General features: G+C 40.0%; 2 protein-coding genes across 3 annotated transcripts in view; both read left to right on the top strand.

Annotated features, from left to right (window-relative positions):
- Window positions 1-3,096: 3,096 nt before the first annotated feature.
- Window positions 3,097-19,594, top strand: CFAP206 (cilia and flagella associated protein 206). Of its 2 annotated transcripts, XM_005518186.3 has the most exons (13): window positions 3,097-3,274; window positions 4,570-4,653; window positions 4,954-5,044; window positions 6,077-6,265; window positions 6,546-6,704; window positions 7,162-7,370; window positions 8,088-8,207; window positions 10,664-10,862; window positions 11,582-11,719; window positions 13,696-13,889; window positions 14,903-15,046; window positions 17,719-17,985; window positions 19,526-19,594. In XM_005518186.3, exons 1-12 carry the CDS (start codon window positions 3,167-3,169, stop codon window positions 17,947-17,949), a joined length of 1,866 nt encoding a protein of 621 aa, XP_005518243.2. In that variant the 5' UTR covers window positions 3,097-3,166; the 3' UTR covers window positions 17,950-17,985; window positions 19,526-19,594. The 2 variants fall into 2 exon arrangements, with proteins under 2 accessions (XP_005518243.2, XP_087909851.1); XM_088053725.1 differs by lacking the exon at window positions 19,526-19,594 and having other exon boundaries at window positions 17,719-18,052.
- The window catches only part of SLC35A1 (solute carrier family 35 member A1), a 16,784-nt gene continuing 15,144 nt past the window's right edge, over window positions 19,573-21,212 (top strand). The window contains exon 1 of the mRNA XM_005518187.3: window positions 19,573-19,816. Within this exon, the coding sequence (XP_005518244.3) occupies window positions 19,588-19,816 (229 nt within the window). The 5' untranslated portion in view covers window positions 19,573-19,587. The remainder of the gene's footprint in view (window positions 19,817-21,212) is intronic.

Genomic DNA, 21,212 nt, shown 5'->3' with positions numbered 1-21,212 from the left:
GTTTATGTTTTAACTTCAGAGATGAGGAAAGGGACTCAGCTTCTGCTTGTATCCTGCACTGTCAGCAGTAAATCCCTGCACTTAGATGTATCATCTTTGAAGAGTTTTAACCAGTGCCTTGGAATATTTATGGCAGCAGAAGACCTTCCGGCCAAGGGGCTGGTGCTCATTCACCAGCAGGAGGGCCGAGTGCAGAGAGAGGCTAACTGAGCTGGAAGGTCTCTTTCAGATGAGCCATGAGTGGGAATGACTGGAGGGTTAGTGATTGCAGAATCCCTTAGTGAATGTGGCTGTGTTTATGCAACTCAGACAGTCTCTTGCTCAGCCCAGCATCTCCACTGGGCACAGGGCAGTGGGTGGAGCTTCAGAAAACAGTGTTTTTTGCCATCCTGGCAGTTGTTATCTTCTGGGGTGCAAGCTCTCTTCACTTAATGTGACTCAGGCCGTGCCCTGAACTGGACCGCTGAGTCATGTAGCTGCTTGTAGGTTGTTTCTTCTGCAGATCCAAGAGCACCCAGCTGCAACTTTGTCCCCACACTAGCAAAATGAGGATATGTGCTCAGACTTGAGCAGCCCGTTAAGTAAATCTCATCTTCTGTATATAGCTGGATAAAGGGGTGACTTCCTAGATGTGATAGCCAGTCATATGTGATAGCAAATTCATCAAATAGCTGATATGCTTTCCCATGAATAAAGCACTAGGGTGTCAAACTTTACAGAGATTCAAAAACAACCGTGTGTGTCATTTAATGACTCCTCAAACTAATCCGGTACTTCCTCCTACCACAAACCAGGAATCCTTCTCCTGTCTGTCAATGGCTCATATGCGCCGCCAGGGGGAAGACTTTATCTGTCTTTCAGGTACCAGGCCTCCATTCCTGGAACTTGTTTAAAACATGATACTAATTCTAGAAGAGAAATCCAGCTGCTTTAGTTATAAAACTGTGTTGTCCAACCTAAAGTCTTCAGCAGGTTACAAATAAGTTAAAGCGTACTAACAGCAACATACTTCTGCTCCAGGAAGGGCCCCAAAAACAACTTATCCAGCAATTTGTAGAAAAAGAGGTCCTGTAGATTCTCTTGATGAAAGTCTTGCTATAATTCCTGAGCTTAAGGGTATTGCATTTTTAAAATATCAATGCAGAGGACATATTAAGAAGCCCCATTAGCTGTGCTACTAGAATGAAACCTGAGACTTTGCAATGTCTGTTGCAGGATTGTTTTGATGCCTGTTCCACAGATCTTCCCAAAGCATTTCCTATGGGTAATGCTGCTAGCACTCCTTGCACTGTACCTTTGTACACACACTGACAACACGGATGTAACCCTGCAGCTACTTGCCAGGTAGCATAGTATAATCTTAATTTTACTGATAAGAGTGATTTGTCTGAGGTCACAGTGGAAAAAAATTATCATCTTGATCTCATCATGATTCTCAGTGGAGTTCCCTCTGTCTGACAGCGTAAATCAAAGGGAAAAAAAATAAATCAGTGGAAAACTGGTGTAGCTTTTCATCTGTTATCCCTGCATTCCTTGTGCCTTTTAAGCTTGTTTGATTGCTTTTCAGGGACTTGGCTTTTAAATTTAATTAGCATGCTACTACTCGTTCCTCCATCTGACATGGAAAAGCTGGAATTAATTGCATATTGACTAACTGAACCACTTACAGCAAGGCATTGCATTCATCCAGTGCTATGCCCACTGGTGTATGCAAGAACTTGGGGCTCACTGGGCTGTTGCTTGCAGGCTGTGACCTGTAGTACTTGCAGGCACTACACCCAGAGGAGCTGCCACCTCCAGCAGCAATCATGAGACCTGAAAGCAAAGACAGCCCTCTTGTTTGTGTTGCAGAGCAAAGTTGCCTCAAAGTTGCCTCTAAGTGCTGCCTCTGCCACCAGCACTTGCTGGGTACCACACACACATTTTGTTTATTACATGTATGTGTGAATTTATCAATGTATTGTATGCATTTATAGGTGTGTAAATACATTTATCTGTACCAAGTCTGGCTGGGATGGAGTTAGCTTGCTTATCAGCATTCCCTGTGGTGCTGTGCTTTGGATTTGTGGTGTGTTGTTAACACACAGGTGTTTTGGCTGTGTGCTTGCTTAGCATGAAGGTTTTTTTCCTCCCACTCTGCCCCTCTCCAGCAGACCATTCATAGAACGGTTTGGGTTGGAAGGGCTCTTAAAGATCACCTAGTTCCGATCCCCACTGCCATGGCGAGTATATATATTGTATGTATGAGTATATATGGGTCTAGAAGAGTGCCATAAAAATAATCTGGGGTCTGGAACATCTCTCTCAGAGGAGAGACTGCAGGAGGTGGGCCTTTTAGTCTTGAAAAGACTGAGAGGGGATGTCATTAATGCACATAAATATCTCAGAGATGGGTGCCAAGAGGATGGTGCCAGATGCTTTTCAGTGGTGCCCAGTGAGAAGGTGAGGAGCAGTGGCCATAATCTAAATCACAAGCATTTCCGCCTCAACATGAGGAAGAACTTCTTTACACTGAGGGTGGCAGAGCCCTGGAACAGGCTGCCCAGGGAGGCCGTGGATCTCCCTCTGGAGACATTCCAGAGTAACCTGCTCTAGGTGACCCTTCCTTGGCAGGGGACTTGGACTGGATAATTTCTTTAAGTTCCTTCCGATCCTAATGATTCTGTAATATTAAGGTACACACACCTATGTACGGTACGTATGTGTCTTTATACATACATATGTATCTATATTTACACACACCTACATACAGCCGTAGCTGCAGACGCCCACACCCACGGTTTGTATGTGCACCTAGACACAACTACACTCCGGTGCCTCTACAGCCACGTCTTTGGAATAAATGCAGGCGTGTGTTTTGCGCGCACACTGCCCCATCTATGCTGTACAAACACTGTCTGTGTATGCGTGGTGTGTAAATTCACATCCCCGCCTGCCCTCGTCGCGCTCCCGGCAAGCCGGGCCGGGCCGGGCCGGGCCGCGTCCCCTTGGCAACGCCCGGGGCCGGCGCTCGGCCGTGGCCGCTCCCGCCCGGCGCCGGCGGCCGGGACGTGCGGACAGCGGGGAGGTTTGGCGTCAGGACGGGGTGCTCAGCAAGCGGCGGGGCCGGGCCGAGAGAGACCCTCACTGAAGTGAATGTAAGCCGGTGAAGGCGTGTTTGGTCAGCATGTCCGGCGAGCTGACCCAAAGTGTCATCAAGAGAATAATTCGCCAAGTCGGCCTGGAGTGCGCTGCCCGGGGACAAAGCCTCTCGGAAACCTTGGTGGCCTTCATGGTAAGCGCGAAAGGAAGCGTTCAGGGGCTGGCGGCAGCTGAAGCTTTCAGGGTGACCTGGGCTTGGAAATACCTTGGTTTCCAGTTGCCTGCAGGAAGAAATTTTAAAGAGGCGTTCAGAGACATCAGGGTCCTAAAAACCGGGAAAAATACTTCATTCCTCTGAAATCTTATGTGAGTATAATGCTCCAAGAAGACTGCAGGTTCCGAGTTCTGGAAGCTCTCTGAACTCAGAGCTCTTTCCCAGTTTTCTTCTGCAGCAGATAAACCCCCGTTTTCTTTCAGAAGTGAAAAGGAGAAGTGCTACCAAGTTTTAATAACGTTTCTTCACACTCCCATAAATGAACGTGTGATGCATAGGTGAATGATTAATGCAGCAGCTATATTTGTTCTTCGATGTTTACCTCTTCCCTCTATTGTGATGGAAAATTTTGTTTGTTTCTCTGCTGAGACAGGGCCAGGTAGTATAAATGGGGGGAATATTTGAAGAAGTGGGCTCTGATCCCACTTAAAGTGAAAATTTAATGGAATCAGTCTCAGTATTGTCCTTGGTAGAGAACTGTAAGAATCCTAAAAACATTTTACATTTTGGCATCTCTTAGGAGACACAGATCTCCTGCAGAATATAGTCTGAATGTGCCTGCAAAGCTGTGTCTAAAGAAAGATGGGCTAAGTTCCTTTTTTATTGATGATCAGCTCTTGATAAACTTGTATATAAATGTAAATGGTTCACAGCAGTACTGTTAATGTGCTATTTTTCCCCTAAAGGTGACACTGCAGCTTTAGAAAATAGATTGGGCTCAAAAGCAGATTAAGCAGGAAAATTTTAACGAGTAAAAAATTTGTACAAGTGGCTGGCAAGACACCCAGCATGAACATCAATTACAAACATGCACATATTTTTCTGCATTCAGAACACTATGGGTTTTTTATTCAAATGGTAGATGTTTGTACTGATGCATATAACACCAACTTAGAAGGTTATAAACAACCATGATTGGTTTTCAGAAAGTGTTGCTTAGGAAAATATTTTTTCTAGTAATTTTTAAAGGAGCTATATTTAAATATTTGTATCACAAAAAAGATCTTTTTCTTCATTTGTGCCTGAGAACTGAGATTGAAACTGGCGAGATGTGAAATGAAGTAATTTTCTTTCATTATCAAAGCCTGAAATGGATAAAAAAAGAATAGGAAAGAAATATTGAATGCATCTGAGATTTTTCAGAAAATAAAAGGTGAGTTGCAAAGATGATATTTTGAGATGTAAATTAGTATCTTTCTTTTGGCAATCTCTAGGTGAAAGCTGTTGTTTTAGATCCAAGAAATGACTTTAATATGGATCGAATCCTTACAGAAAATGATATGCAGGATCTTATCCAGGTAATTCTGACATGATGTTGAGAGTCAGTACTTATCTAAGACTATAGCATTATTTGCTACCTGTTCCTGTAACTAAAATTACATGAATACTTTCAAAGTTTTAGTGCTACTTTAGTCTCATGGTTCTGTAGCTAAAGACTGGACTATGTTTCCATACATAACTGCCTTTAAAAAGCTTTATATGGAGAGAATGGTAGTGAGAGGGCTCTACAGCTGTTGTGAAACCTGTAGTAGATCACTATCAGTTCAGATGTTTCCCCAGAGATGAGAAAGAACTCACGTCTCTGACTCTCTTTTTAGCTCTGTGTTACCAGACTGCTTGACACAACAAACCCATCCCTAAGCACAATTAAGATGCAAGTTTACTTTGATATGAACTATGCAAACCGAGGTAATTTCGAATATGTTTTCATAGAAGTTGATGCTGAGTTTATAATTTAATAATAATTACTGTTAAATGAATCCTGGCAGTAAAGCAAAATAAAAATCCCAGGAGAAATTTACTGTACTGGAGTCTGATGTTTCAGTATGGATATAGTAGGAAAAAGTGTACATTAGGTTTGAGAGTACAGTTTTCTCATGTTGTCTGAGAGCTTTACTGAATATAATGTATTAGGTTGCTTGAAGACAATTGCACTTTCAGGTTCAATGGTTAGCTGCCTTCAGCAAGAAAAGTTTGCACCTGCACCTGTGTGTCTCAGGTACTCAGAACTCAGTATTTTATCAATATCCCTAATTGGGAAATTTGAGTAATCTTGAACAATTAGTTACAGTTGTATATACAGAGTATATTTTTGTCTCATCAGTAGTAATTTCATATGGTCTGAGAATGAGAATGTGAAAATAAAATGAGATGGGGAAAATGCCTCTGCTGTAACTGTAATTTCAAATCTCAAAGGGACAGTGGAGGCTGGCTGGGAAATAGAAGACACAGAACAAGAATAGACACAAAAAAACCCCATTTCTCTGAAAGGAGATAATGAAAATGTTTTCCTGTTAGCGTGGATTAAAACCAAAAATTAGCAACACTGGAAGCTGATCCTAAATCCTCTGAACTCTATAAGCTCAGTGATTGCAGCAAGTTTTTGAGATCATGAGTAGTATTCTGACTTGAGCATGTAACTTCAGGTGTGTTTGAAATACGTGGGTGTGTCAGAGGAGTCCAGAGTGCCAGAGACTTGCTCTTTAATTTGGCCTGAACAGTTCTCAGGACTACTGTCTGACAGTAATCATGTTAATGATATTAATGTTTAACTCTGCTGGTTTTAATTCTAATGGTGTGATACTATGAACATCTCTTCCACATACCTGTGCTTCAGAAACCTTAAGTTGCTGCTCTGACTGTGGACATGAATTGCACCCTTTGTATAAGCCAAATTTCAAAGAACTTAGATAGCACTTTCTAGGTGTCCTTCCTTCCTAGATGAATTACTGAGTGAGCAGGAGCATGTTCTGGAAGGAAAACTGGCTCCTGTGGTTAGAGCTATCACAGAGAGTGGTCCACGTACGCAAGAAGAAATGGAGAATGTGTTTCAAAAGATTGTTACCTATGCGCTGCTGAGATCTGGCCTGGGATCCCCAACAGATATTGAGAATGTCAGGGAGGTAACAGGTCAGTAAACTCCCAGCTGTGAAATTGGGCTTTTCTTCTTGAAAAATAAAATTTCACTTTTCTCTTTCACATCTCTTCTTTGCTGATATATAGGTACAAATGTGGTAAACTGTGATGATGCTTACTATCCAAACTGTCCCTGCTCAGTCTTGAAGTGTAAATTTCCCATAGATTTCCTATTTTTTGCATTTGTTCAGGAGAGGCTATTTTTGCTTATTTAATGATTTTCTTTTCTGTTCCCTCATATTGAGGATTTTCTTCCACTTTGTAATGCTTATAGCTGCCTTGCAGAGTGTATTCCCCCAGGCAGAGATGATTCCTTTCATCTCACTCAGTAAGAAGGACAAAGAAGAACAACTGAAAGATCTTGCCATGCTAGTCAAAGGAATTCGTTTGTACAACAAGCAGTGCCAGAAAGGAGGAAGCGGCATTGATGACTGTAAGTAAACAAATGCATTTGAGCTGAGTATTCCCAATTCATTCTTCCTGGCCTTCTTCACTGGAGCTGCTCCAATAATTTCCCATCTCAGGAAGACGTGTTACTGTTATTGGTATTCTACAAATTAGGGAACTGAGAATTGAAAATTGTGTGGATTCGCTCAGGAAACCATGTGACTTGTAGCAACAGAGTTACATCTACTATAAAGCAAGCTTTCTCCCATTCCTTGACTTGACTGTGGTATTTCCACACCTGTAATTCTAAATATTTGAAACAACCTGACTAGTGAGATTGGGTGGTTGAACCTGGCTCGCAAGTATTTGCAAATGCATGAATATGAGGACAAAATGTAGAAATCCAAAATTCATTGGAAGATCATTATGTTGCTCTTTAACCATTTGATAATGATTACATTAATTCTTTTTATATGTATTTCACATTTATTCTATGTGAATAGTGCCAGACATCCTGAATGAAGCCATTCTGTCAGCTACACGGACTCTTGATGAACGTCTGAATTCCTGCCAGCTGCTAGCCCACCGCTACACAGCCCTGTTGGAATCCATGCAGGAGGACCCCCACAGAGTCTCCCATCTTAGGACTTTTAAATTAAAAGAAGCACTATTTAATGTGAGACAGTATGAAGCCTTCCTTTGCATCCTTCAGGTGAGATATCATTGTGTTATATCCAGTGGACTTTTATTGCAGGTGAAATGCCTTCAAGTTACCCACTTGCACAGGACAGAAATATAAGAAAAATTATTTGGAAATGAATGAAATAAAAGAAAATATATCTCTAAATAAAGAACCATAGATTGTTTGGTTTTGAAAATGTCTTTAAAATCAAGTCCAATCATTAATGTATTAGCCTGGCACTGCCAAGTCCGCCATTAAACAGTTTGCATACTGATTCTTTGCCCCAAAAGGCATGAGAGACAATATCTCCTTGATCAATCCATAAGTCATCTCAGTTTTAGTCAGCAGACAGCCACAGATTATATGGAGTCATCAAAAGTCTTTGAAGAATACAATTTAAATTCTTGCTTTTTTTTAATGAAGCGCTTTTTATTTATCTTTTGAGAAACTGCAGGTTTTTATTAGTCTTTCCTGTATAAGACATTGAAAAAGAGTTGCTTTTTTTTTTTTCTTTTCATTGGGAAAATGTAGAGGATTTTCTATAAAAATTGGTAGTTTATGTGTGAGTGAAGTGCCTGAACACCTGAACATTTAAGGGAAAATGTATTTTGTGGAAAGCTAGAGTACATTTTATTCCATAAAACAATTGTTCTGGAAATAGTTGAATGAAGAGGCCCAGGTAAATACTTATTACTAAATACTTGATTTTTGGAGTATGATATGTCTTACCTGGAGTTTTCTTTCCAGTCTAATCTAATTACAAGTGCCCAAGAAGTTGAATCGTTGGATGTTCAGTTTGAAGCAGCAATGATGGTATTGAAAAACACAGTGCAGGATAAAACTTCCATAGAGTTCAAAGAAGTTTTTGTAAGTATTAGAAATGGAAAGCCCATTACTTCTTCAGTAGAAAAATTATTAAAGTAAGAAACTTTACTGGTGCATTTTTGAATAGTTTATGTTCAGAAAGAGGCTACATATTTTCTCTCTATGACAATATCATCTGTTATTTTTGAAGGGGCAGCTAAAAGACTTGCTCTTCAGGTAAGAAAAAGACAAGGTTCAAAAGGGAGCAAAGGAATGAAATGGTATTTTACTGCAAGTGTCTTGAGTTGTCATTATTTGTAGATTTACAGTGATATCTTCCTTTTTTGTGTGTGTCTATATTCTTTCCTGTTCCTTGCAGAAACTGTAAGAACATAATGATTGCAGAAAACAGCACATCAGGGTGTGATTCTTTTAAAGTTCCCTCAGATAGCAATCCCTGTAATTACAATATGAGTCATTGATGAAATTTTTCTGAAAAAACTGTGTTTCTGTGATGGGGATGTCAGCCTCTTTTCCCCTCCCAATAGCTTCTGAACCTGTTGGCAAGTTTTAGTCACATTTGTCAGAGTCCAAAGATCTCAAACTATGTCATTTTCTGCGAGTTTTGTGGAAAAAAAATAGCAACTAGAGACACACAGTTAAAGCCTTACTAAGATCAGGTCTGAAATGGTTTGTGTGCTCTCTGGCCAGTGAGCAGCCACTGAAGGATTGATATTCTGTTATATTGCACCCTTGTTTGGGAGCTACAGGACATGGGAAGGAGGTATTAGGGGGAAAGGCAATGAGTGCTCTGAACTGCAGCTATTATGAGGGAGGCTGCTTGATGAGCCTGTGAAAGCCTGGGATTATTATGCTGGCATGTTATAAAAGAAACGGGAGAGAAATATGCTAGAAACCATTCTCTTCGTTTAATTTGCTTTTCATGTAAGAGCTCATTATTTTGTGTGATTTGATTATCATTCAGATTCCATGTGGTTAGCTGATGCACCAGCATGCAGTTTCATACATATTTTAGGTTATTTTTCAACATTCTAAGCTAATTATTAGAAAGCAAAATAAAGCCTACTGGAGAAAGAGTAAGATCATGATCTCCACCTACTCAGAGTATTTTTTACACTTCCCATAAGAACATCCAAGCTGGAAACTCTTGGGAACAGCATTTTAACTGAGTGATCCAAGCTTCAATTTATGTTTGCTTTTGATTCAATAAACCAGATGTTCTCATTTGGAGAATATTTTCCCCTCTTGACTAGTTACTCAAAGCAATTTTTGCTCTTCTATATCTTTGTGGGACTTAAGTGACCGATGTACCTTACCCTTTTCCCTAAAAGCTGTCTATTTTTTTTTGCTGCCTTTCTAAATTTTTTTTTTCTCTTCTAGTTGGTTAATTGTTTTGTCTTCTCTGCTGAAGACAGAATATATAATGCCTTTTGATTTCAGATCCTTTTCTGGTAGAGATTTTTCTATTAACACACCTTTTAAATAACTTTTCTTGTCTTTAGCTTGTTGCTGACAAGCTAGATGCTCTACAAAGTTAGAGAAGCAGGGCATTCTGTCTTTCAAAAAGCATAGGATAGGGCCTATATTGGTAGTAAACATTTGTTTTAGGAAAAATAGTACGTTTCACTAATACTCTTTTTTTATTCTATTAAGATTTTTTTTTGATCTTCCTTTAGTTTCTTCCATTTTTGTAACCATAACATTTCTTCAGCATTAGCAATGCTGATGAATTTCAGAGCTGGCTCTGTTGGCTGCTCTTATGATAGTGTTGTTAACATGCTTAAAATGTGTGCTTAAGTGTACATTTCAGATGGTTGAATCTCTTCCTGTAAAAGCTCTCTGTGTGTTTAGATGTAATAGGGCACATTTTATGTCATGTCATTGAAAACAGCATTTAAACATAAAGCTTATAGGCTGCTTCTTTATGTGCCTACACCTGTATGCCAACATCCTATCAGTGCTGGGAAGGGCAGCCTCCAGTTTTTGCCCTGAACCTTGGACCACTCTGAAGAGGCCTGCACCCCTTTGAGGGTCTGGGGGCTGTGGTACCAACTCACTCTGGAAGCAGGACAGACAAAATAACAAAACCTGATAGTTTGTATATAGATGTAGTTTTACCTACTTTGGTAATTAATCAAGTGTGTTCCTTCTGGTCCTTACTCCTTTACACCATATTTTCAGTTATAAAACTATTGTCAGTGACGTGCTTAATTCAAAGCATGGTCACAGAGTACATTTATTTGAGAAAGGCTCTGGAGTAAAATACAGAAAAGTACTACATTTGCCTGTAGGTTGACATGTTGGATTTACTTGCTTTAGGCATATGTGGTGGAAGCTCCTTTTACAGTGTCCCTGAATTCCCCTGGAATTTCTGGTTGCTGGAGGCCTTGGAGATCAGCCCTACTTAGTTCATAGCTGAGATTGTTGTGCACAGTGCATGGGTTACACTGGAGACATAAAACAAATCTGCATTTCAGATAATTTTCTTTATGTTCTAGCCTCTGTTTATGGAACTTTCTAAGCTTTGGACCAGCTTTCAGGATGAAATGCTACTGCTAAGCTTCTTCACAAATATGGCTAACAATCTGCAACAATTCTTGGAAATCCAATCACAGCTTTTTCCAGAGGAAATGCTAACATCTCTTCTGGAAGGAGTGACTGTGAAAAGTGATGAGGAAAGGATAAAAGAAACCATGGGTATGGAATGTTGAAACTTTTGGGTTTTCCTTAATTTTCCAAGATTTTGTAGTTTGAATTTTCTCTGCAATAGGTGCAGCCTTTACAGAGGTTGCTACATATTGATTTTTTAATGCTCAGAATTTGCACAGTAAATTAAAATAAGCCTTGTAGGGTGTCAATTTACATTTTCATGTAATGTAGCTTGGGATTTTATTTTTACATGTGAAATTAAAACAGAGCTTCTAGATACAAGTATACCTTACAAAAATGGCATAATGATCAGAGAATATTAATAAATTTTGTAAAAAATTTTGAAGTGTATTTATGTCTTTTTATACCATTGAGAACTTTGGAAATTGAGGGGATAGGGTATAAACAAAATAATTTAACAGGACTTCAGTTACCAGAAGAGTTTGTAAGATGGTATCCCTAGGAACCGAGTTTTAGGCCAGGGAGTTTTTAATGCATGGGTGGGTGAAAATCAAAGAATAAAATACTCTCTTCCTGTTGTTGTCCAATGTTTTCAAAGAAAACTAATGCTACTAAAGAAGGTTCTCTCAGGACTGATTTTCAGTAGGTTCTCTTTCAAGGCAGGACTAAAGTTTGACTTTTGGAATCCAGGCACTTCAGGTCATCCTGTGAAAACCAGAGTAATCTAGTCATCCTCTAATATTACTAGCTTTTAGACATCAAGTATTTTAATATTGAAATCCTTCCTTTGTTTTATCTTTTCTCAGAAACCAGAGTCAATGTTTCTGATTTCAAGAACCAAGAATGGCTTTTTCTAGAGACTACTGATAATTTTGATCAGTTGCTAATCCAGTACCATGGTTTCTGTGCACATTCAATTGGTGTGAAAGGTATCACCCTACCAGGTATGCTTTGTAGTTAGGTGTTTTCCATACTATATATTTACACAAGGATTAGGAACAATGTAAAGGTGTTCTGAATTCATCCTCTTATGTCAAAGCTGGAATACTGTTTTTCCACATTTGTAATTTTCACCCCAGATAACTTATTTCCCTTGTTAAAGTATCTTTTTTAAAATACACAAATAAGCTGCCCTTAGTAGAAGACAGGAGGGCTTGAAGAGCAAGCAGGGGCCAGAAACAAGATGGGATGGATAAATGTTTCTTCCTTCTGTATGTGTGTCTGTATATATAGTCACTGCAGCTGAGTCAGGTTTGGTTACTGTTGTTAATGTGCTATAATGCAGGCATAGGGAAATGGCCATTCCTTCTATTTTGTGTATCCATATAGTGCAAACATGGCCATTCATGCCTACCTCATATGTATTTTTAAACAGTCATGACAAAGAACTAAAATCTTTCCTGAAAAGAATTCAAAAGTGCACTTGATTACGTCAACTAATCGTAGGAATATTTTGTTTCTCAAGGCTCATTTGTCTTGAAAGTTAGCCTTATTTCAAGTATCCTAGTTTGTGTTTTCTGTCTCCCTATCCTGTCTAGAACCTGTCCATATAGAATTTTTTTAAACCTATGGGAATCTGGGAGGAAAATATGGCCATTTACTTGCCAGTATTAAAGAACAGATATTTTATTAGCCATGTAATTTACTTACTTAGTATTGCACATGAGAGCAGCTGTCATGAATTGGACTGAAGGTGTCTCTAGCCCTGTATCTGATTACTGCACATGGACAATCATGAACACTTTAAAATTATGAGAATTCAAATCAGAGTGATCCTTCCTTAATTATATCCTTCCTTGTTCTAGCAGTTAGTGGTTATGGGATTTCATCTGATTAATGTTGAGTCTGTAATCTTCTGTTGAATAATGCTTCAAAGAGGTTTTTCATTTATCTAATTGATTTTGGAATCCATCTAGAGTTTGTCATGGGATATTCTTATTCTCAAGAGCCCCACAATTATATATGCTATGAAAAGCATATATATACCTCTTTTCAAGATGGTTTTAAGCTCTGGCTTGATAATTTCAACAAAGACTTGATAGTCCTTCTGTTAGGAAAATTACTAAGTAGTAATATTATATTGCACACAATTAATGGTTTTATAACCAACCTCCTATCATATTATCTATTTTTTTCTTTTTAATGCTGAGGAGGCTTCTTTCTTTAACCTCTCCTTCTATGAAAGGCATCACAGGCCTTTGATTACTCCTAGCTCCCTTTTACTTGTTCTGTTGTGTTGGAACAAAATATGTTACTACAGATGTAGCCTACAGGTTGTTATAATGTTGGTTTTATTCTCTACTATGTTTGCATAGTAATAATTCCTTTTTTGACTAAGTAGTTTCAAGGCACTGTCTGTGATGATTCTGGTCTTTCCTGGGCAATAACATCTGAAGCACAACCTACCATTGTCCTTGAAATCAATTTATGTTTTCCTATAGAAGTTATTTGGCCTTTATTGATACTTCATTTTCTCTGTTAATTTATTGTTCAGCTTCCCAGCTGCTCTATCTGTTTCTTCAGTCAATCTCAGTGTTATGCCCTTTGGTATAAATGCACCACTGATCTGCAATCAGATATTTGGTGGAGATTTTATGGGAAGTATTTGAGGGTAGAGACTGGTTTCTTATGCCTTTGCTATATGTGTTTTATGTGTTCTTTTTCTGAGACATGCACCTAAGGCATGCTGGATGTGAACTGATCAGAAGCAGTTTAACTGACCTAACAAAATGGACTTTTCTATATTTAAAAAAAGCTTTTTTTTAAGGGTTTATACTGAGTTCAGAAAAAGAAGGAAGTGAAACTAACTCGAGGGAAACACAGAATCTTGATTACAAATGTCTTTTGTTTTGGATATCATACTGCTCACAATTTTAATTTGTGGAGTTTATTTTGGGTTGGCTTTTCTTCTCATTTTTAGGAAATCCTGCTATTGGAATTTTGAAGCACAAGGCGAAATATTATGTTTTCAGTTCAAAAGAAGCTGCATACATCTTTGCTCAAGATCCAGATAAGTTCATTCAATTGAACGTAGAAAAAGCAAAACAATATGCAGAGCTAATTCAACTGCTTGAGCTCCGTCATCAGTTTGAATACCTTGTTCCACATGCACAGGTACACACTGCCCATGCCTCTTGCTGAACAGCTGCTGGGTCACTGGTTGGTCTGTCCTTTCTGAAAGAGAACAGATGATACCTGTCTTTAGAAAAGCAGTAAAATCCTCTGCCTGTCTGAAGGTCCATCTTTTCCAGGTCTTCACAGTGTTGAAGAATCATTTCTACTCAATGTCATTCTCACCTTATCTATTCACAGGAAAATATGTAGATCCAAAGCATTCTGGCAGTGATAAAAGCTGTTAGTCCACAGCCTAGGCAGGTCTTGTGTCTGATGTTTCTTTTCCTCATTTTTGCAAAAGTACCTTAAAGGACCAGTAAATAAATGCAACAGCAGATGTATCAGATATCATGTTAACTGGAGCTTTAGCTTAGCAGTCCATCCATGTGTGTTGGATGAAGGTGTAGTGGTATCTGGGGACAGGAATTATGGAATGTATTACAAAATAAAAGGAGAGTCATCAATAATGAATGTGATGGTGTTACTATGTGAAATTCAATGACTGGGTTTGGCTTTATAGACAACATTCTCTGTGATCCACTTTTGAATTTTAGATCCCTAGCAGTGGAAAGAATGTAGTCTTGAACTGGCCCTTGGTTTGAAACAGAGTTTATATCTCAGTTGTAGCAGAGATGAGTGCACTACTCCCAGTTATAATTTGTGATTCCATTCATGAAGACAAACTGAGCTGCCTGCATCATAAAATACTGGTGGTGGTGGGACCCTTTTTTTCCGAAATCTAGTGATTAAGCACTCACTAGGTAGGCAGGAGCCTGCAACTCCCCTGTGGCCTCTGCCTCAAGGGTTTTCTGTCAGAAATTGAATCCATTAGATCCTTTATGTTTTCCTTTTGGTGGGGGCATGGGTAACAAAAATATTGTTGAATGTAAAAATTATTATCCAATTGTGGTTTGCAGGTCTCTATTTGCTTTTTAAAAGTAGCATACCCATATGCTATTTCTCTGTATTCTTCTCAATGGATTGCTTGGCTTTGGTTGTTTCTTTTCATCCAGGCCAGAAAGGCAAGCAAAAGTTCAATGGAACCACTCCCAAAACGTGACAGTGGTACTCAAACTGATACTCATATCTTGCCTCCAACTATTGTGAGATCCTATGAATGGAATGAATGGGAACTGAGAAGAAAAGCTATAAAATTGGTTTGTACTGTTATTACCAGATTTTCATTGTTGGATAACAAATTTAAGAGTAAATTATTTTTAACTTTTGTTCCTTGAAACATAAATCTAACCTTTTATTCCAAGACATACACTTCATTAAAACTGGTTCAATTTTTTTTCTAGATATTTTCTCTCCTTATTTCTAGACTTCTTCTCTCACTTCTTCCATATTTTTCCCCATTTTTAAAGCAGTGCTTCCACTGCTACATTTATTAATTATATTTATTTATTTCAAATTTATTTATTTCAAATTTATTTATATTTGAATAATATTCATGATTTGTAATTATAATTTATTTATATAATATATTATTTATTTATTAACTTCAATTTTATTATATTTATTTTTTGAAAATATATTTATAATTCAATTTATTTTTATTTTTTATATTTTATATTTAATATAGAATTGTTATATTTATATTTATTAATTTCAAATTTTTCAGTTGCCTTCTTTATGTAATAAGAGTTTGTTGTTTTGAATTGAATTGCATTGAATATTAGGGCTGTTCTACATTCAAATCAATTTAATGAGTTGAAGATCCTCTGTATAATTTCTTTGTGTAAAAAAGCCAGAGCAAGTGCTTGTCATACTATCAGGATTTTCTGATGGATTGGGAATCAGTCTGTCTGTAGAAGGATGACCACATATGTACATAAAAACTTTTAAATTAACAATAAATATTTCAGAAGCTTCTTTCTAGGGTTTGCCAGCACATGTAGTTGTCAAGGTATAGCATCTGATTTTCACAATTCAGTCAAAATGAACAACTTGTGAGTACAGGGAATATCATAGTTAACAATATCAACTGAACACATAATATTAAAGGGTTTTCTTTTTCCTTCTGTGAGCAGATGCACTGTGTGGGCCTATGGTCTGCTGGGCAGCCTATTTCCTTTCTGAATTACTTTTTGCCATGAAATCTCTAAAATTATAAAAGGAAACCAAAATTTTGGACTGAGCAGTCTTGCCAGTGTTGATAGCTCATGAAGAATTCTAAGAAATAGTTGTAACTGAGGTATATAAAGGAGCCAATCAGGTTTACAAGAAGCCTAGCTAAAAGCCTCTTTTACTTTTATAAAGCACAAAAGTACATAAATAAACATAAGATGTGGTTAGTGGCTCTTAAGCATAAGCAAAAGTGGGTATTTTCCAATATCTGGTCATGAAGACCGTTCACAAACAAATTTGTAGCACATTTTTTTGAAATATTTAGAGAAAGTACTTTAAAGTACTAATGGTGTTTTAGCCTCAGCTGTCCAAATGTGAGATTAGTGATGCGGAGCTGAAAGAAAAAATCCCAAATGCATGCAAAAGTGCTCTTTGACAATGCTAATTTATAATGTGGAGGTGATAAAATATTTAATATCAAAGTGATAAAATAACAGAAATAGTTTACCAGTGCATCAATGAATTTGATACTTCAAGGAAGCATCAGATATATTTGTGGGTTTTGTTAGAGGATGAGCTCACATGCCTTTGGGGTTTTTTGTGTTGTTCATACTTAGCCAAAAAACTTGTAGTGGTATGAGATATTAAGCTATTACTTTGTTAGAAAACCTATATGCTGTTAGAAGTAAAATTTTTAGCTCACATTTGTTTCTCTGTTCAAGCACAGTTCCTTGTAATAGCATACATTCAGTCATTAAAACTCTCAGAAAAAAAAGGACTTAATATATTATCTTTCTTCCCATACCATCTTACAGCTCTGTAAGTTCCTTATTGCTCCTTTCTGGATTCTGCTTGATGAATCTGTATATAAGATTCAGTTGTAGATTAAGGTACCAAATGTGCCTACATTTGGGTGTGTCACCTTCCATTCCAGCAGAGAGACACCTCAGTGGTGGAGTCTGGAGAATATTTTAACTTGCCCTGATACAACATTTAGGACATTTGGCCAGCTGTATCACTCTTCAGCTTCCACTGACTCCAGTCTTCACTGACTGGACTGGACTCCAGGGACTTTCTCACTTACATGGGGAAGTCTGAATTCCAGCACCTGAGACTGTATTTTGTGTATTTTGAGGAGAACATTATATCATAATTTACAGTGTTTTACATTGTTGCTGACATAGAAGGCTCAGTGGAATAAGGAACTTTTTTTTTGTTTCAAGTGCTGGTTTTGGAATACTAACATTTAGTGAAAAGTGGTGTTGCTGTTGTTGTATTTACAGCAATTTCTGTGAATAACTATCTTTAATCATAACTTTTACCCTTTGTCAAGGGGTTACTGAGCAAGGTAGTGTAAGAAGGTGTTTTTTCACTTTTATCTGATACTTTGTGACACCAACCCCTAAACCTCATCACATTTGGCAGAAACCAAAGACTGGAAGAACTTGCCATGAAAACATTTTATTCTAACAAAACAAAGGTGAAGCTTTTAACAAAATTTGAAGGACAATGACCAATGGTATGAAATTAATAAGACTCATTAAAAATTGTGTGGGCTACCTAAAGTGCTGTTCACACATCCTGTTAGCTCAGGATTTCCCAAATCACAGTCACAACTGTGTATTGGCAGGAGAGGTAAGGTGGGCTATGTTCCAGGTTTGTGAAGCCCACAGATGTAAAACAGGCAAACACTCCTGAGTATATACTGGTGCTAAAATGTTCAAAGTTTTGCTTAATCTGATTCTTTTTGTGTCTTTAGGCCAACTTGCGCCACAAGTTAACTCATGCCATGCAGACTGATCTCAGCCACATGAGAAGAGAGAACTTCACCCAAGTGTACTTGCCAAAAGATGTTGGCACCCAGACTAAGCGTGACAACTCAACCAATGTACCCAAACCCCAGATTTTCTTGAAAGGTCTCCGAGGAGGATCATCTCCCACTACTCATATGGTCACAGTAGACTTAACAAGACCACTGGATGAAACCTAAGTGAAAATGAGAAACCTGAAGACACATCTTGAAAGTGTATATAAAAATCTCTGAATATATCTGAATTTAGACACTAAAGATTTTGCCGTGTCTGTTGATTCCAGGAACAGTTGGTCTGTTTCATTTATCTTATCTGTTGAGGCTGCTGACTGGCATTAAGTGACAGAAATGATAAGCCTTAAGCACAGATTTTAAATAGCAATTTAGAAACAAGATGTTCCCAAGGACTTTCACTTCTAACATTTAAATGTGTAGCATTCTGGGATTTTACTGAAGTTTTAATGCAACGATTGCTTGTTGAAATACTGTCTTTAAGTGAAAAAACTTACCCCAGGAGTCACTCAAATGTCACAACCCCAGCCTTAGAGCAGAGTTGTCAAGAAGGCAAAACCAACAAAATGAAACCAGTCTGGGTCCTTGGCCCTGTCTGTTTGTGCTGGTGTTAACCCAACCCAATGAGTGTAGACCAAGGTTGGGAGGTTGAGAGGAGGGCATCAATCTTGGGTGGTTCTGGCACCTTTTTATATCTCTAGCAATTTCTTGGCTAAACAGTGTATTGGGTGACCACACTGCAAACCATAGGAACTTGACTTCAGGGGATATTTTTGAAAGCTCTGTTTTGCTTATGTTTGAAACACTGAAGTATGACAGAGAAAAAGTTTTTAGCTTTATGTCATTGTGGCAAAGACATAAGTGCCAGGTCTGATCAGTGCAACTGCAGACAGTATTTCTGTTTGTGAAAACCCGAATTATTTGAGCTTCAGGATAAAACATGTCAAATGGAAACAGGGGGTACCTTAAAATAGAGGTCCTTTTCATGACAGTAGACTTCCCCAAACTGCTATGTTCACGGTGTTCAGGTGCACAAGGTGTCCAGGTGATTGCATAGGGCGTGCTAAGGTTTATAAATCTCTTTCTTTTGTGTGTGTGCATTGTGATGCTGTGTGGTTTCCTGGCTTGTAGCAAGACAAGCTTGTGACAATGAAGCACTTTTTCTGTGGCATTGTGCAGGATAGCATTCTCTTTTTGATTTCCAAGGTGTTTAGGTTAATTTTTAAAAGTTACACAACAGGAACAAATGCCCAGAGCATTATTTAAAAAAACAAAGTGTGAGGGGAGCACTAAGAAAGAACTTTGCTAAATGTTTTTTGATTAAATGATTTTCTCTGTTGGGATAATAAACTAATTATGGAGTAGCAGCTAGATGTGCTGCTCCTCCATGCTTCTAAATTATGAGCAGGCACCAATGATTAGATTTATTAATTAAAATATCAATGCAATCACTAGCTGCAGCTTTTTTTTTTTTCCAGAAATACCCTGTCACTTCTTTATTAAACACTTTCTCTCTCTTGCTGTGATCTTTCTATATTATCATTTGCTTTGAGGCTTTTATGTTACAGTTCTTACCAACAAACTGGTATTTCAAGAATCCAGAAATACATTTTATTTAAAAGTAAACTGATGACTGATGTTTCATTTTATCCCACTTCGTTCTTTTCCACTGGAGAAGGTACTGCAGTGCTGTAAAATACTGGGAAACACAACTGTAATTTTCATCTCGGTTTTGTCACGGCAGAAACGTGTCGGTGGCAACGAGCTTGCTCCTGGCAATCAGAAATACGTGTGTGAGATTCCTGGATGCTCGCTGCCAATGAAACAGCTCCGAAAAGCGGCCGGGTGGAGCAGGATGTTCTCCAGGATATCCAGGCGGGACGGAGCTCAACTCGATGGTTCGGCGCGGGCGGCGGGGCGCTCTGGGCGGCCGCGCCGCACTCTATGGTGCGATGGGAGGAGCGGCGGGGCACGGCGGGCGGCTCCGGCCCGGCGGTCCTGGAGCCTTCGGCGAGCACCATGTCGCCTCCGAAAGGTGAGGGCGTCGGCGCGGGGTTCCCGGCGGGTCCCGCGGCTCCCGGCGGGCGGCACGGCCGGAAAACGGGGACAATTCCCACCCGCTTCCCCAAGAGGAAACGCGACCCGCGCGCAGGCTCCCCCTGCCTCCCCCCTGCCAGAGGCAGTGGAACTGTCCTCCCCGCTGGGGGCTGTTGCACCGGGCGCCACCACTGCGGGCGCCAAGGGGGGGAAGGGGCTGCGCGGAGCCGCGGGGTCGCGCTGGGGAGGGGCTCTCCCCGCCTGCTTTCCCACCCTCCCGCTCTCCTCCTGCCTCCCGAGAGCTTCTCCCCGCGCTGTGGCACTGCTGCATCCCCGTCTTGTGGGCGGCGGGTGCTCCCGGTGCGGCGCTTGCCGGGTCCCCGGGACGCCTCCGCCTTTAGGATCAGCCACAGTCGCGTCTCCCCCGCCGCCAGCTCCCCTCATGCTGACCGTGGCGCAGCATCTTTGGGGTTTATCCCGGGGGCAGGCGGTCAGTGCACAGGGACATCCCCTGCACCCATCCCGTGGGCACCGCAGGCGTCCCTGGAAACGCCTCCGCACCCAGGTGCCCTTTGGAGTGTGTTTAGGTTGGACATTAGGAAGAATTTCTTCACAGATGGGATGATTAGTTGCTGGCATGGGCTGCCCAGGAAGGTGGTGGAGTTACTATCTCTGGAGGTGTTTAAGAAAAGACTGGATGTGGCACTTAGTGAGTGGCATGGTTTAGTTGACTTGGTGGTGTTCGGTCATAGGTCAGACTCGATGTCAACAGAGATCTTTTCCAACCTAATTGATTCCCTGATTCTCGATAATTCTCTGTACAACGAGGCCAGAACCTCGGGCAAGCCAGGAGGGCTTAAATCTGCCAGGAAGGTGCTGCCTGCCCTGCTTCCAGTTCCCCCATGGATGGAGGGCCTTGCCCAGGGCTCCCCAGCTCCTGGCAGTGGGGCCTGGAAGGGTGAGGGCAAGAGGCTCCCAGCAGTGTGTGCCAAGTGTCTGCCATCCCGGATAACCGGGCAGGCAGTGGGCTGTGCTCCCATGCCAGGCTTGGCCCAGGGCTGCCTTCCAGGAGCCCTGGCAGAGCCGTTAGATGAGCCGTGGAGATGTGTGGGAGGCCTGCATTTGTATCCTAAGGCTTTTGACCTGTCTGGTCCCTTTTTGCCAGAAATCATTTCATCCAGGTGGGATTTACTGGGGAAAAACCAAAAGCATCTTCCAGCTCTTCTTTTCTTTAGACAGGTATAAGTTCAGATTTATCAGTGGAAGTTACAGGTGCCCCAACTATGGTTTCTTCTGCTCCCCTTGCTGCCCTGGTACGGATGCAGACATGTGAGCCAGGCTGAAGAAATGTCCAGGCTGAAAAGAATTACAAATACCTTTTTCCATAATGCTGG

This window comes from Pseudopodoces humilis, chromosome 3 (assembly GCF_049639895.1).
Source record: "Pseudopodoces humilis isolate 2021_Gansu_Grassland_sample_001 chromosome 3, ASM4963989v1, whole genome shotgun sequence".
Classification (NCBI taxonomy): Eukaryota; Metazoa; Chordata; class Aves; order Passeriformes; family Paridae; genus Pseudopodoces; species Pseudopodoces humilis.
This window is presented reverse-complemented; position numbering and strand designations above follow the sequence as displayed.